At 45.9% G+C, this 14,926-nt stretch overlaps 1 protein-coding gene across 1 annotated transcript; it reads right to left on the bottom strand.

The window, feature by feature from the left end:
• Window positions 1-9,771: 9,771 nt before the first annotated feature.
• On the bottom strand, window positions 9,772-14,264 carry FAM136A (family with sequence similarity 136 member A). The gene is made up of 3 exons (XM_006049242.4): window positions 14,102-14,264; window positions 13,056-13,196; window positions 9,772-11,270 (listed from the first exon to the last, which is right to left on the bottom strand). The coding sequence occupies exons 1-3, from the start codon at window positions 14,225-14,227 to the stop codon at window positions 11,082-11,084; spliced, it is 456 nt and encodes a 151-aa protein (XP_006049304.1). The 5' UTR covers window positions 14,228-14,264; the 3' UTR covers window positions 9,772-11,081.
• Between the last annotated feature and the right edge of the window lie 662 nt (window positions 14,265-14,926).

Raw genomic sequence — 14,926 nt, 5'->3', positions numbered from 1 at the left:
GACTGGAATACTCTCTTAAGGTCTTCTTTGGATCTGAAAGTCTATAAATATATGACCTGAAAACTCCAGTTATTTAAGAGATCTGCAGGGCTCAAAGACATGACTCCTTTACTATGACATGCTGTCTGGGTTTAGAGTCCCCCCAGTTGAAAAGAGAACAGGAGAAAGGCAGGTATTCCCTCTGCTGGCTCTGACGGGTGATTTCATCGCTATCTGGTGCTGATGGACAGCGTCGCCAGGTCATGTGCCTTCACTGTGTAAATATCCAAATTCTACTGGGTGGGGTCCACGGTTCTGGCCCGGAAGGACTGTGGAAACCATGCATTTGACCCCGGCTCTTGATGTTACTAATAAATGAAACGGTCATCTAGTTGGCACGTGAGAAAGACTTATTAATCATCATAATCATGACAAATGGTGACATCTGCCATATATTAACCAGTCTGCATTGCTAGGGAATCCACACACCAAACTCACAGGTGCACACACATACACAGATGCATTTCCCTACGAAATTCCTTTCCTCAGAATATTCTGGATTGTTTACAGCATGGTTAAAACTGAAGCGCTTTAGAAATAACACCAGTATTTGCATTGAGATCTGCACAGGTCTGTTTCATTGGTTTTCTGGAATATTCTATTAGGGTATTATTAGGGTATAGGACGTGGCCTGAAGCTGAGACAGGTCAGCTGTTAATAGTGAGGCTATCAGGGCTGAACAATGACTGTGAATTCCCTTCTGAGCTTAGGAACAGAGGCATTGCAGGGTGGTCGTGAAAATCAAACAGGCAAGTGCTCTGTGAGCCATAAGCCACTGTGCAGTTCCAAGCTGTTGCCCTCCTCAGACACCTGGCCTTGGCTTGCTGTCTTCCTCTGTAGACTGCTTCAACTTGAGGGTCCTTGGGCTCGGGATGCCAGCATTGCCTGCAGTATCACACTGCAGCCGGCAGGGGGCGGTGGAAGCCTAGACGTGAGACCGTCCTCTGCAGCGGGCCCAGCAGCATGGCCATCTGCTATGGGTTAGATTCTAGGCAGCTTATTTAGTGTCTCAGAGTTTGTAGACCCGACACCTTCAAAGTTCTCTTCAAGAGCTGGATTTGAAGCTGACTTAGGGTTTCAGACTGACAAAATCTCAAAGGAGCTCAGAAGACGGGGATCAGCTGTGGGAGTCTGAGCTTCAGGTAAACAGCTGGCGGGGGAAGGCAGATCTTACTTTCTTAGTATCTGCAGCTTGTGCGGTGCCGGTTTTCACATTTTACTTGTATGTGTGTGCTCAGTTGTGTCTGATTCTTTGTGACCCCGTGGACTGCAGCCCACCAGGCTCCTCTCTGTGTGGGATTTTCCAGGCAAGAGTACTGGAGTGGGTTGCCATTTCCTGCAACAGGGGATCATCTGGACCCAGGATTGAACCTGAGTCTCCTGCATCTCCTGAATTGGTAGGTGGATTCTTTACCTCTGAACCACCTGGGAAGCCCTTTTACTAATGAAATCTCATTTAATCATCCCAGTGGCCTTAGGAGGTAGCACTTTAATCTCTGTAACAACATGAGAAAGAAATCCTACCCATAGCTGTGCAGAGGGATTACTCATGGGCATTGACTCCTGGAAAACAGGCTGCGACTGGGCCATGCGGGTGGGGAAACCTGGCATATACTGGGCGTCGATCTGCTTGTCGGAGTGGACCCATGCTACCCCGGCTCCCAGAGGTTGGTGGAGGCCCCTGAATGCCTATCTATTCGCCCGTGCTTTGGGCAGCTTAGGATTCTCACAATGACTTGGCCAAGTTGCGGACTGTTGTCAGAGGCAGCTGAAAACTTCCTTCTACTCCAGTTAAGGTGGCTGGGAAGCCAGGACAGGAGGACAGGATGGATGGAGGTTGTAGGAGGAACCCTGGGCAAGGGATAAGGGCAGAAATCATCCTAGCTGATTGATTTACAACTGGGAACATCCGTGAGCCCATGATGTTTTTATCTTTAGCGGAGGGGGAGCCTAGAACATTCCTACCGCTGCCTGTTTTAGGTCCTGGGACAAAGCTCTTTGGAACACACAGCTTCCTTGATCTGCTGAGGCTTGAAGTCACCCTGGGGCCCCCAGGCTCAGGGACTTGCCCTTGTCTCTGTTCTGGACTGTGAGAGAGCATGATCCTGAAAGGTTGTTGTTGAATCACACGAATACACCGGGATTCTTGGCCCCCGGAGGAGAAGAATTCAATCCGGGGCCAGAGACGAGGCTTGATCGCTCAGAGCTTTTGTGTAATAAAGTTTTATTAAAGTATAAAGGAGATAGAGAAAGCTTCTGACATAGGCATCAGAAGGGGGCAGGAAGAGTACCCACTTGCTAGTGTTAACAATGAAGTTATATAATCCAAAGAATATCTGGAGGTTGTAAAGACCTCATCAGACCTACTCCCATAATTTACATTTTAAGATAACACTGTCCTCAGGCAAGATACATCCTTGTAAAGACCAGGTCTACTCCCATAATTAACATTTTAAGATAACAGAAGGTTGAATCCAAAGACTGTCCTTAGGCAGGATACATTATTGTTATATAATCCTAAAGAATGTGGAGAAAGAAAAAAAGTTTGTCCTTTCTTCCTCCTTGAGAATTCCAGACCCCTCTCTCCTTGGGGACCCCTAGACTCCTTATCAACCTGCCTAGGAAATGACTCTCTCAATCCCAAGGCAGGAAACAGATCCCGGGACAATCGTGTCACCTGATACAGAGCAGCCCACCAGAGGGAATGGAAATGTCAGGAACTACCCAGAGGGTTTGGGCCTCATCTCTGTCCTAGAACGGCTGGCCCTGACCTTGCATAGTCCTCTAGACTGATTTGCATCCTAGAACTGGAAAGGCCCTGGGAACCATCAGACTCAAACTTTTTGTTTAAGAGCCGAGAATCATAAACCCTGAGAGGGTAACTAACTTGTCTAGGGTCCCACAGCCCTTTAGTGAGAGATACAGGCTTATGACAAGACTACCTGAATCCTGGTCCAGGTGCTTTAAACTAAATTGTACACCCACTGGTGGAGCGAGCCTTCTCTTAGGCAACCTCAGATTGTGGGGGACATGCTAGAAATCTAGTCATGTGGGTGGGAAGAAGATAGGGCGAGCTTGGAGCCCAGGAATACCTCACTCATCTGTGCTCTAGGATAGGATACTGCAATGGGAATCCTTCTGAAGCCCTCCAGGTAGGACCAAACAGTAACTGTGGAACATCCCCTTGTTCTAAATGAGGGGCTAAGTCACCCATGTGAGACTTGCAGGAGGGATGGCTGAAACTGACTTTGCCGCTTTTAGCTCATGACCTACCTCAGGGAATAAAGAAATAGAGAGTTTGAGAGACTGGAGGGAGAGGATGTCTGAAGATCTTTGAAAGGGGCAAAATGTATGTCCTCTCTGTTGAAGAGAAGGGAAGGAGGGAAGAAGAAAAGAGAGGAAGATTGTGTATGAGGCAGGGTTTCCCCTCACTCAGCCAGGAGAGGGGAGCTTCACAGGGTGCACTCAGAGACCCAGTCCTGAGAGCTGTTTGAGCGGCTGTGGTTGGATCAGCCCAAGGCACAGAGCAGCAAGAAGAAGGGGGTGAGAGCGAGTTACACATTCTCCAGTGTTCAGGCAAGGATACCAGTTGTGGCCACACTGGAGGGAGCCACCCGTGAGGACTGCCTGGACGGGGAGATGTAATCCCAACAGAGGGAGGGACCACTTTATGCCCAGAATCAACTTGCTCCAGTGGCTATGAGAAATGCTCACACATCCCTGCCTGCCTCCTCTGTTCCAGCCTGACTTCCACTACCACACTCCTCACTCCCAACACAGATCTTTCACCAGGGAGAACGTGGCAGGGCTCTCCACTGTGCCTCTGTGATGGCTGGCGCCTGATACCTGGAATCTCTCACGCAGAAATCTTCCCTGAGAGTGAGCCCTGAATGTTGGGGGAGGAGGCTTAGGGGCAGCAGTGAGCAGGCTTCTCCACTTACTCTGATGTGCTCAGAACATCAGCCTAGGAGCACAGAGTGTGTTTCTGAAAATCCGGGCAGCCTGTGGCTTGCTGCCCTCTCCCCCTGCCTCCCCCCACCAGAGCCTAGCTGGAGTGGAGACCAGGGCCCTTCCTCTGTGCAGCCAGTTGTCTTAGTATCAACAGTGTTGAACTGACCCATGTGTGTGCCCTGTGTTCTTCCCATGAGATGTGTATTCCCTGGGGTCCTCCTAGCTGTGTGCTGTGCTGGGGGGAGGCTGGACTGAGCACCTGTCCTGGGCAGTGGCACCAACATGCCTGAGGCAGCACTTGGCTGTTTAGGAATTGAGGGTGGGCAGGCCAGTTAGCTCCTCTGAACCTTCATCTTTTCATCTGTAAAATAAGCTTGGATAATCATACCACTCCTGCAAGAAATTATTGTTTCCAAATGGACACCCATGAGGTATCTATCTCAGCATGGGAAATTGCCCTTCCTGCAACAAAATTATAAATGAAGGTACTCAACTTTAATACCTGCTTCCAGTCCTTTATCAAACCAATATAATTATCTCATGCTATAGTTTCTTAAAGCATTTCTATGTATTGAGACAATTACACAAAAGTGTATCTGATTAAAAACACAGCCTTTGAAACATGACTAATAGACCAGACCAAGGTATCGTCCTATGATTCTGTGAGAAAAACACAGATATATCCAAAACACTTTTCATGAAATAGCTCTTCTTTTCCATGGCTGCAACCAGAACTAAATACTGTGTATAGGAATTACTTGTGGTGATTAAAGCATTTGAGAATCTAGATTGATCATTAACATCTTGCCAAGACAAACTCTATGTGTAAACTCTGTGAAAATAAGTTTCTATGATGGGCTGATGGAAACTTCAAGGAGGGCTTTGTTTGTTATTCATCCACCCTGCTTCATCCATTCATTTAGCCATTCATTTGTTCCTTTATTCAAGAAGAATAAAATGGTTTCTATTTAAAATAAGTATTTGGTTATCTATCTGCCTGTGAAACTCTTTTCCTATAACAGATATTTGAAATTTAAGATGGTTCTCTTATTTTATTTAAATATAGATATTCCCATTACTTTATATTTGTTGCAGTTATTAAGCAACTCCTTCAGCTCCACAATATCTCCTCTATCTGCTCAACAAAGCTGGGGCGGAACCATGTAAGGCATTCTTGCTCTGTCTGCTCCCTCTGCTACAGTCTGCCAGTAGAGGGCAGTAGAGGGAGACTGTGGGGCTGGAGGAAGAGATGGAAGTGTGCTCCTTTCTATTATTATTTGCCTTTTTAAAAGATTAATTTTTAAATGAAGCAAAGATGAATATTTTTAATGATAAAAGGTACAATTCACAAAGAAAATAGACATCATAAAACCATCTGACACCTAACAACAAAGAAACAGAGATACATAAAGCAAAAATCAGAAGAAATATAAGGGAAAAGAAAAAAATACAATCATAGTGAGACATATTAACATTTCTCTGAGAATATTTTATCAAGTGTATAAAAAATAATAATAGGAGCATCTTGAATGATGCATTAATAATTTAAATTAATATATTTCTACTTAGATTAATTTATATTAATCTTTCATCCTACCTAAATATATTTAAAGTTTTGTATCTCATATGTTGTTATCAGATGTCCATAGGACATTTAGAAAAACTGGAAATAATATAAACATTCAGTTCAGTTCAGTTCAGTTCAGTCGCTCAGTCGTGTCCGACTCTTTGCGACCCCATGAATCGCAGCACGCCAGGCCTCCCTGTCCATCACCAATTCCCAGAGTTCACTCAGACTCACGTGCATCGAGTCGGTGATGCCATCCAGCCATCTCATCCTCTGTCATCCCCTTCTCCTCCTGCCCCCAATCCCTCCCAGCACCAGAGTCTTTTCCAATGAGTCAACTCTTTGCATGAGGTGGCCAAAGTACTGGAGTTTCAGCTTTAGCATCATTCCTTCCAAAGAAATCCCAGTGCTGATCTCCTTAAGAATGGACTGGTTGGATCTCCTTGCAGTCCGAGGGACTCTCACTAAATTTCAAAAAGTATAATTTTTTTTTTTTGTGATTCAGTTATACATACACCATATGTTATTTTTGAAATTATTTTTAAATTAGAAATCTTGCATCCTATTAACACTAAGTCAAACAAGTGGAATCAAAATGTCATAAATTTTTTAGTTAGGCAAAAAGTCATGTGTTCTAAAATACATATATTATACATATTATTTACATATGTATACAAGAGCTTTTCTACTATGCTTGATAAAGACATGAGAAAGAACATCAAAAAAAAAAAAAAAAGAAGAGATGAAGAAATTGGAAAACGTGAAATAGGAGCACTGAATGTGAGATAGAAGAAGTGATGCAAAGTAGATAAAAGTAAACAGCCCTCACATAGGCCAGTTGTTTTTAAACAGAGCTGCTCATTAGAAACATCTCTGGAGCTCCGGAGAAAAAAAGCAACACCTGGGCATCAGTATTTTTCAAAAAATTCCAAGATAATTCTGATTTGCATTTGGATTTTAAAAAGTGATTACAGGTTTTTCTGTTAAATGGTAGTTTTGGTGATATAGAATTCTATTATTTTTCTGTTGACCAGTCATGACACAATGGTATGAAGTGAATAATAGCTACATACCCACCATGGTAAAAGATGTGTATCAGGTTTCACAATCAATAGCCAGACAAAAAATAAAAGATAATTATAGTTGCACGCCATAGTGGGAACATGATTATCCTAACAATATAAAATAATTACATACAATTTGGGGGGTCAAGCAGACTGATGTGACAAGTGGAAGTGCATACATGCACACGTTTTCACCTGCTCAGCGGTCTATGTCCTTTGGTTGGTGCATTTAACCCATTTACTTTTAAGGTGATTACAGATATATATGATCCTATTACTGTTTTCTTAATTGTTCTGGATTTTCTGTAGGTAGCTCTTTTCCTTCTCGTTTCCTGCCTACAGAAGTTCCTTTAGCATTTGTTGTAAAGCTGGTTTGGTGGTGCTGAATTCTCTTAACTTTAGCTTGTCTGGAAAGCTTTTGATTGCTCCATCAAATCTGAATGAGTCTTGTTGGGTAGGGTATTCTTGGTTGTAGGTGCTTCCCTTTCATCACTTTAAATATATCATGCCATTCAGCTTGTAGAGTTTCTGTTGGGAAGTCAGCTGATAGCCTGATGGGAGTTCCCGTGAATATTGTCATTTTTCCCTTGTTGCTTTTAATATTTTATTTCTGTCTGTAATTTTTGTCAGTTTAATTACTATGTGTTTCAGTGTGTTCCTCCTTGGGTTTACCCTACCTGGGACTCTCTGTGCTTCCTGGACTTGGTTGACTATTTCCTTTCCCAGTTAGGGAAGTTTACAGCTATTATCTCTTCGAATATGTCCTCAGGTCCTTTCTCTCTTCTCCTTCTGGGACCCCTATGATGCAAATGTTGATGCATTTAATGTCCCAGAGGCTCTTAGGTTGTCTTCCATTTCTGTTCCTTTTTTTTTTCTATATTCTGTTCTGTGGCAGTGATTTCCACCATTCTGTTCTCCATGTCATTTATCCGTTCTTCTGCCTCAGTTATTCTGCTATTGATTCCTTCTAGTGTATCTCTGTTCTTTAGTTCTTCTAGGTCTTTGGTAAACATTTCTTGCATCTTCTCAATCTTTGCCTCCGTTCTTTTTCCAAGATACTGAATCATCTTCACTATCAGTATTCTGAGTTCTTTTTCTAGAACGCTGCCTATCTCCACTTCATTTAGTTGATTTTCTGGGGCTCTATCTTGTCCCTTCATCAGTGACATAATTTTCTGCTTGTTCATGCTGATTCAGTTCAGTTCAGTCACTTAGTTGTGTCTGACTCTTTGCGACCCCATGGAATGCAGCATGCCAGGCCTCCCTGTCCATCACCAACTCCTGGAATTTACTCAAACTCATGTCCATTGACTTGGTGAGGCCATCTAACCATCTCCTCCTCTGTTGTCCCCATCCCCAGATTTGTCTACCTGACTGTTGTCCCTTCTAATTTTCTTATGCTGTCAGTCTCCTTCATCAATCAGCCCTTCCTTTCTATAGTCACAAATATTTTTAGGTCCATTTTTCTAAACAATAACTAGCCATACAAGCTGTGAAACATCCTTCCAAGAAAAATTTAGCAGTCTACATATATGTGCTACGCCCTGGAAGGAGGATGAATAAGGCTCCGATGCTGCCCTGAGTGGGCTTCCCAGGTGGCACTAATGGTAAAGAACCCACCTGTCAATGCAGGAGACGTAAGAGGTGTGGGTTCAATCCCTGGGTTGGGAAGATCCCCTGGAGGAAGGCATGGCAACCCACCCCAGTATTCTTGCCTGGAGAATCCCATGGGCAGAAGAACCTGGCGGGGTCATCCATAGAGTCACAAGGAGTTGGACAGGACTGAAGTGACTGCCCTGAGTGTCACATCATCTAGTAGGAGAAATATGACGTATGTCAATAACCCTAATTATATAACCCAGGTGGACCATGGTAATGGCTGAAGAGGCTTGGGGGCAGAATGCTTTGAGACTTAACAGGGGACACACCAATAGATAGAGAAACCAGAGGCTTCGTGGAAGTGGCATTTGTACCGAGTGATGGTGCTAAAGGATGGTATGTTAGTTTCCTATTGCTTCCATAACAAGTTACCACAAATTTAGTGTGTTAAAACTACACTTGGTAATGTACAGCGTGGTGACAATAGCTAATCGTGCTGTACCACATACTGGAGTTGCCAAGAGCGCTGTCATCACACAGCTCTGTAGGTCAGGTATGTGGCGCTGCAGGGTCCTTTGCTTAGTTGCACAGGGTCACAGTTAAGGTGTTGGCGGGGCTGTGTTCCTTTCTGGAGGCTCTTTAGAGGCATCTGCTTTCAAGTTTATTCAAGTTGTCAACTGGACTCAGTTCTTGTTGTGGCAGGACTGAGGTCCTGATTCCTTGCCGGCTGGCAGCTGGGGGTCTGTGCAGCCACTCCCATCCCTCCTCACACTTTCCATGTGCCCCATATCCACCCCCCAGCAGCAGGGGTTGAATCCTCTCATGCTTTGGAACTTCTTCTGCCTCATCTCTTCTGACCTCAGCTAGGGAAATTGATTGGATCAGGCCCACTTAGGTAATCCAGGCTAATCAACCCATTTTCAGGTCTGTAACCTAATTAACATCTGTGAAGTCCCTTGTGCCTTGCAAGGGAGTGTATTTACAGGATCCAGGGATTAGGATGAGCACATCTTTGGAGAGCTCTTATCCTGCCTGCCTCTGACAGGTAGAAGTTGCATATGCTGGGCCTGGCCAGAGGGCTCTTCAGGCAGAGGAAATGGAAAGGATGAACCTTGGAGGCCAGAGACGACCTGCAAGGAGCAGTGAGAACAGCCAGCCTTTCTCCTGGGGCGTAACCATGTCTTCCGAACGGTAGGATATGCATTCGAGCTCTTGGGTCGAGTAACAGCCTCTGAATGAGAACAAGGCAAACACAGACAACTGATCGAGGGGTGTGGGAAGCGCAGGGCCACCTGCCTAGTTCCACGGTGGAAGCTAGAGACCTGATGTGGATACTGAATTCTTCAGCGTTCCAGTTTGTCTTTTTACATTAACAGACTTACATTCACAGTGCGCTAGTATGTCCTCAAAGTTCTCATTTATAGGCACCCGGACTGAAACACGTAACTACTTTTCACTCCCTGGGACATCTTAAATTTATTTCACACATTACAAAGTATCCTGACAAAGTTATATATTCACTGTCCAGATATAAGGGAAAAAACACAATAGTGGAAGAAAATTAATTATTTATTTCGAAAACCAAACCACTAGGAAAATATATCACAGTCTTGAAACAGCAGACAATATTGTCATTTCAAGTAAGTTGGTAAAAATACAAGGTCCTTATCAAAATGATAAGGGGCCAGAACTGGGGCAAGAACAACGCATGTAGCCAAGGCCCTGGCAAAAGTGGTATTTGGTGATGGAGGGCAGTCCCTTTATCGCTCTAAAGGGGCCACAGTTCATCCCTGAGTTGCTTACTTTTCCTCCCTTGACTTTTTTTGTTGCCAGGGGATTGTCTCAACAAAGCTCTCTTATTTCAGGGGGCAAAGCAAGCAACACTGGGTTTAGGCTTTCATCCTGTTTCATGGCAGATTTTTCCAAAGCCCGTCCTTCATAGCCCTCTTAATTAAGTAGCTAATAGTTCCTCTTTCACTGTTCATTCCTGAATATGAGCATATTATACTGTCAAAATCCCGTTTCCCCTCAAGGCTGAGTGTCACTCTAAGATTGTCTGGCCGCTCGGCTGACTCTGCCGCAGGCGGCCTCAGGGCCCACCACGGCTGCCAGGGAGAGGGAGAGCACCTGCTTCCCTTACCAGTGTGAAGTCGCTTCTTACATTTTTGCAGGGTCTCCCCGCTGAATGATGTAACGTGTAAGAATTTTATGAAACACACATCCACATCTTGATGGTCAGAAATGAGTACCTGCAGGGACCCTTTCAAAGTTTTTATCCAAACTGCCTCTCCCAACTTTACATTTTAACGTCATGCCCTTGTCTATAAAAGAAAAACAAGCAAAACAAACCCCCTGGAAGCCCCCTGCCCCCTTCTACATTAGTGACTGCATGGATTTTATTAGTTTGTGGAAAATGTTGTAGTGATCATTCTGGTCAACAGCAGGTGGACACCAAATAGAACACCTCTTTTCACACTTCACTAGACCATAAGCTGGTTACGTGAACCTGCCAGTCTCTTGCTATCTGTGCAGTAAGAGGATCTGGTACCTTGGAGGGCCCTGGTTTGGTACAAGGGAGACTCCCTACTGGCAGGAGAAGTACTTGCCACATGAAATTCAGGCTTACAACAAACCTCCTGTGCTATCTGTGACCCAAATTTTAGCACCGCTCTTTTTCCATTTCACTTTCTAGGATTGAAACACAAAGGAACCAGCGTCCAGAGGAAAGAAACACAGGCCTTAGACTTGCTGCCATTCTTAATTTCCTCATTCATCAACTCTCCTTATTAAGGAGACCCAAATCCCCATTCCTCTTTTTAAATTGATTCCTGCCCTCAGCCCTGATGGCCACTGGCAGACAGCTATTTCCCAATGGAAGAGAGAGACTCCTTCATCTTCCTGGTCATGGTTGGGATGAGGTTCATGTGGTCATCCACACACTTGGTCACGCAGGTCTCCAGCTGCCGCTTCACGTGAAGCTCCTTACCCCCTGCGTCTATTGAATCTTTGGCCTTGTCATTGCAATACATGGTGCACCGGGCCAGGCGGTCCTGTGGCAAGAAGGGAAAGGGTAGAGAAGCTGAAAGGCTGACCTTCGTTTACCAAGTGCTTACCCTGTGCCACGTTCTATACCATGTGTTTTGGCTTGATGCGTATTATCTTGATCAATTAAAGGGACACTATAGTGGAACTGACCAAGACTCTCCTGATTAAAACAGACGGTGGCACCATGAGGGCCCAGACAAAGCATTCCTAGAAAGCAGCTGAATGACCGAATAAATTGTAAGAAGTGCCTTCCAGGAAGTAAGAAGGAACTAGAGGCTACTGTTACTCAACTACAGACTTTCAAACACCCTGATTTTATAAGGTCTGGCATCACTACAGAAAAATACTCAATTCAGCAAATATTTATTGAGCTTCTACTACATGCTAGGGACCCTACTGTTGGGGAATACAGTGATGAGTAAAACAGATAAAGCTCTTTCTTTCACTGAACTGATATTCCAGTGGAGGGAGATGGACAAACAAGTAAGTGAAGACGTTGGGGAAACAGCTGGATATATGAATCTGGATACGGAGGGAAGCTGGTCCAAAGACATGAATGCAGGAGTTGTCAGTATATAGATATTTGCTATGAGACTACAGAACTAGATTGAGGTCCAAGCACAACCCTGGGCACTCCAGTGCTCTTCAGAGATTGGAGAGAGTAAAAAAGACAGTAAATGAGAACAAGAAAGGAGCAGGGTTGTGGGGGAGACCAGGAGAGTGAGCTATCGTATCCTGGTGGCCAAATGAATATTTTTAAACAAGGGGGAGAGTGATCCACTGTGTCAATGATGCAGGCAGACTGAGTAAGATGAGGAATGAGAAATGACCATTGGATTTAGCCCCATGGAAGGGTGTGGAAAGAGTGGTTCTGGCGCAATGGAAAAGTAAGTCTGATTGCAGGATTGAACAATGAATGGAAGAGAAAGTTGTACAGTAATTCAAGAAGCAAACTTTGAAAGACTTGTAAAATAAAGTGTCAAACACAGAGAAACCCTTTGGAGTTTCATGATCTTGGAGAAGTTATCCTTTTACAGTGCCAGTCATTTTGAAGAATTTTATATAGAATATAAAAATGTTTCACATTGGATATAAATCTGTCCACATGAACAGAATCCCAGGCTATGAAATACTGATTCAGAAGTGGGCCCTCTTCCACCCAAGTTTCAGGAAAGTATACCCAGAAGAAGGGAGTAAAAGGAAGCTGGGGACACCCTTTGCTGCTCCAGAGAGAAATATGGGGCAGGGTGGGGGGAGAGGAGGCTCTTAGTGACCTCAGAGAGGCTTACGAGTCAGGCATCAATAAGTCAACCAAAATAATGCTTCATGTAAATGACTGCTCTTTAGTGACACAGGAGCATCAGTAAGTAGGGGCATCCTGGGTGGGAAAACCCACAAAATGATGGTAGGATCTTGCTCTAATCTGTACCTTTTAAAGACTGGCTTATTCCACTTTCCTGGGGATTCTGCTATTGTAAGAATGAATTAACATATTTTACAAAGCTTCATACAGTACAGTAGACATATATTTGATGTCTATGAAAAAAAAAAGCATAAGGCTCTTGGTCATGAACTCCCTTTTGCATTGTTTCTATGGTAAATTCTTACAGCACTCAACCTCTAGGACCTTTTCCAGAATTTTAAACCCTGTAAAGACTAGCCAGACATAGGACTGTCATAGATGTTAACACAAAAACAAGACACTAAAGCCAAGAATTCTGAACCAACGCTTGTCATCTGCAAAAGAGCAGCACGTAGGGCTGGAGTGGTCTGGCTGGGGTATTCCTCACCTGGAACTTCTCCAACTCGCTGGTCACCAGGGCCTGGGCTTGAGCCAGAGGTGCGTGGCAGCGCTCAATGCACTGGTGCACTTGCTGCATGGACGCCTGGCTTTCCTCACAACAGGCGGCGCTGCACCGGAACATAAGGCCCTGGGGGGGAAGGTGGAGACGGGTGAGGCAGGAAAGCCTTCGTGCAGAGCTGACCACCACCGAGTGCAGCAGAGGCTAGGGGGCGCGTCGCACCTGCACGTCTCCTTAGAATAGACACCAAGAGCTTAAAACCACGAATGGAAATATTATCCTCGGTGCCTAGCAGAGTGTTTCATTGCCGCTAGCTCACTGACAGTTGTTGAACCGAAGGCTGGATGGACGGGGAGGGTGGTGGAGGATGAGACTGGGCCAAGTTCTGAAAACCAGGTGCCTAAACCACAGGGTTCAGAGGTCAGCGATCTAGTAACCATCCACCAGGGGGCAACTGGTCCACTAACTCCAGGGACACCTTGACAAGCGAAACCCACAATCCGGTCAGGAAAGGGGGATCAACAGCCGCACAACATTCAGGGGATCAAAGCGGAACAGTATATGAGACATCGCTGCGTGAGCCGAGTATGACCAGGCCATTGAGGAGGCCGAGCACCGTAGGCTTTCCGGTCTTTCACCTTGGCGGTGCTCTTTGGGCGGGCTCTGGCTGCTCACTTGCGAAGCGGCCGCACAAGACGGGAAGGTGGGGGAGGCTGAACACCTTAACTCCAGGGGGCTTCTCAACCCTGGCGAGGGGACACCCCCTACCCGGCCTGGCCTGGGGGGTGGGGGGCGGGCAAACGGCCTTGCGCGTGCCGAGGGCGCACAGATTTCATTCGCTCAGCCGAAGTTCCAGTTCTAAGAGTGAGCAGTGCTTCCAAGGACGCAGCGACGACCCCAGGGACACCCCGACCCGGGTCTGCAGGCTGGGAGGCAGTAGTGCGTAAGGATCCTGAGGCGGCTGCGGCAAGGGGCAGAAAATCCCGCGCCGTACTCGCTGCCCCCCAACCTCGGGTCGGCTCCCGCCCCGCTACCTGCATCTTCCGAATATTCTCCCTCTCCAGACTCTTCACCATGGAGTCCACCGCCTCCTGCACCCGGAGCTGCTGCAGCTCCGCCATGGCGACCCGCGCGGTTCCCGGCTGCGCCGGCGCCCACATGGCCTCCCGCGCACGGGCCCGCCTCCTCGCCGCCACTTCCCGGGTCACCGCGGCGCGCCCTTCCCCTGCCCACGCCGCCCCCTAGCGTCCGAGAGGAGTAACTGCACTCCTGGAGGCCCGCTCCCGCGGCGCTCCGGGGTCCCGCCCCTGGCGTCCCCGCCCACCCCCCGGGATTGTTTACCAAGTCTGCGCACCTCTGCTAGTACCAAACGGTTCTTTTTCTCCTTACCTGTCTGGGTCCCTGTTCCCCTCTCTTACTTAAAGTTCTTTAAATTCATTTTTGTTTATTTTTTTAAAACTGAAGTAAAGTAATGCTCAAAATTCTCCAAGCCAGGCTTCAACAGTACGTGAACCGTGAACTTGCAGATGTTCAAGCCGGATTTAGAAAAGGCAGAAGAACCAGAGATCAAATTGCCAACATCCGTTGGATCATAGAAAATGCAAGAGAATTCCAGAAAAACATCTATTTCTGTTTTATTGACTTTGCCAAGGCCTTTGACTGTGTGGATCAAAACAAACTCTGGAAAATTCTTAAAGAGATGGGAATATCAGACCACCTGACCTGCCTCCTGAGAAATCTATATTCACGTCAAGAAGCAACAGTTATAACTGTACATGGAACAACAGACTGGTTCCAAATCAGGAAAGGAGTACGTCAAGGCTGTATATTGTCACTCCACTTATTTAACTTATATGCAG

The sequence above is a fragment of the Bubalus bubalis genome, chromosome 12 (genome assembly GCF_019923935.1).
Source record: "Bubalus bubalis isolate 160015118507 breed Murrah chromosome 12, NDDB_SH_1, whole genome shotgun sequence".
Classification (NCBI taxonomy): Eukaryota; Metazoa; Chordata; class Mammalia; order Artiodactyla; family Bovidae; genus Bubalus; species Bubalus bubalis.
The sequence above is the reverse complement of the archived record's forward strand: the minus strand, read 5'-3'. Positions and strand labels throughout refer to the sequence as shown.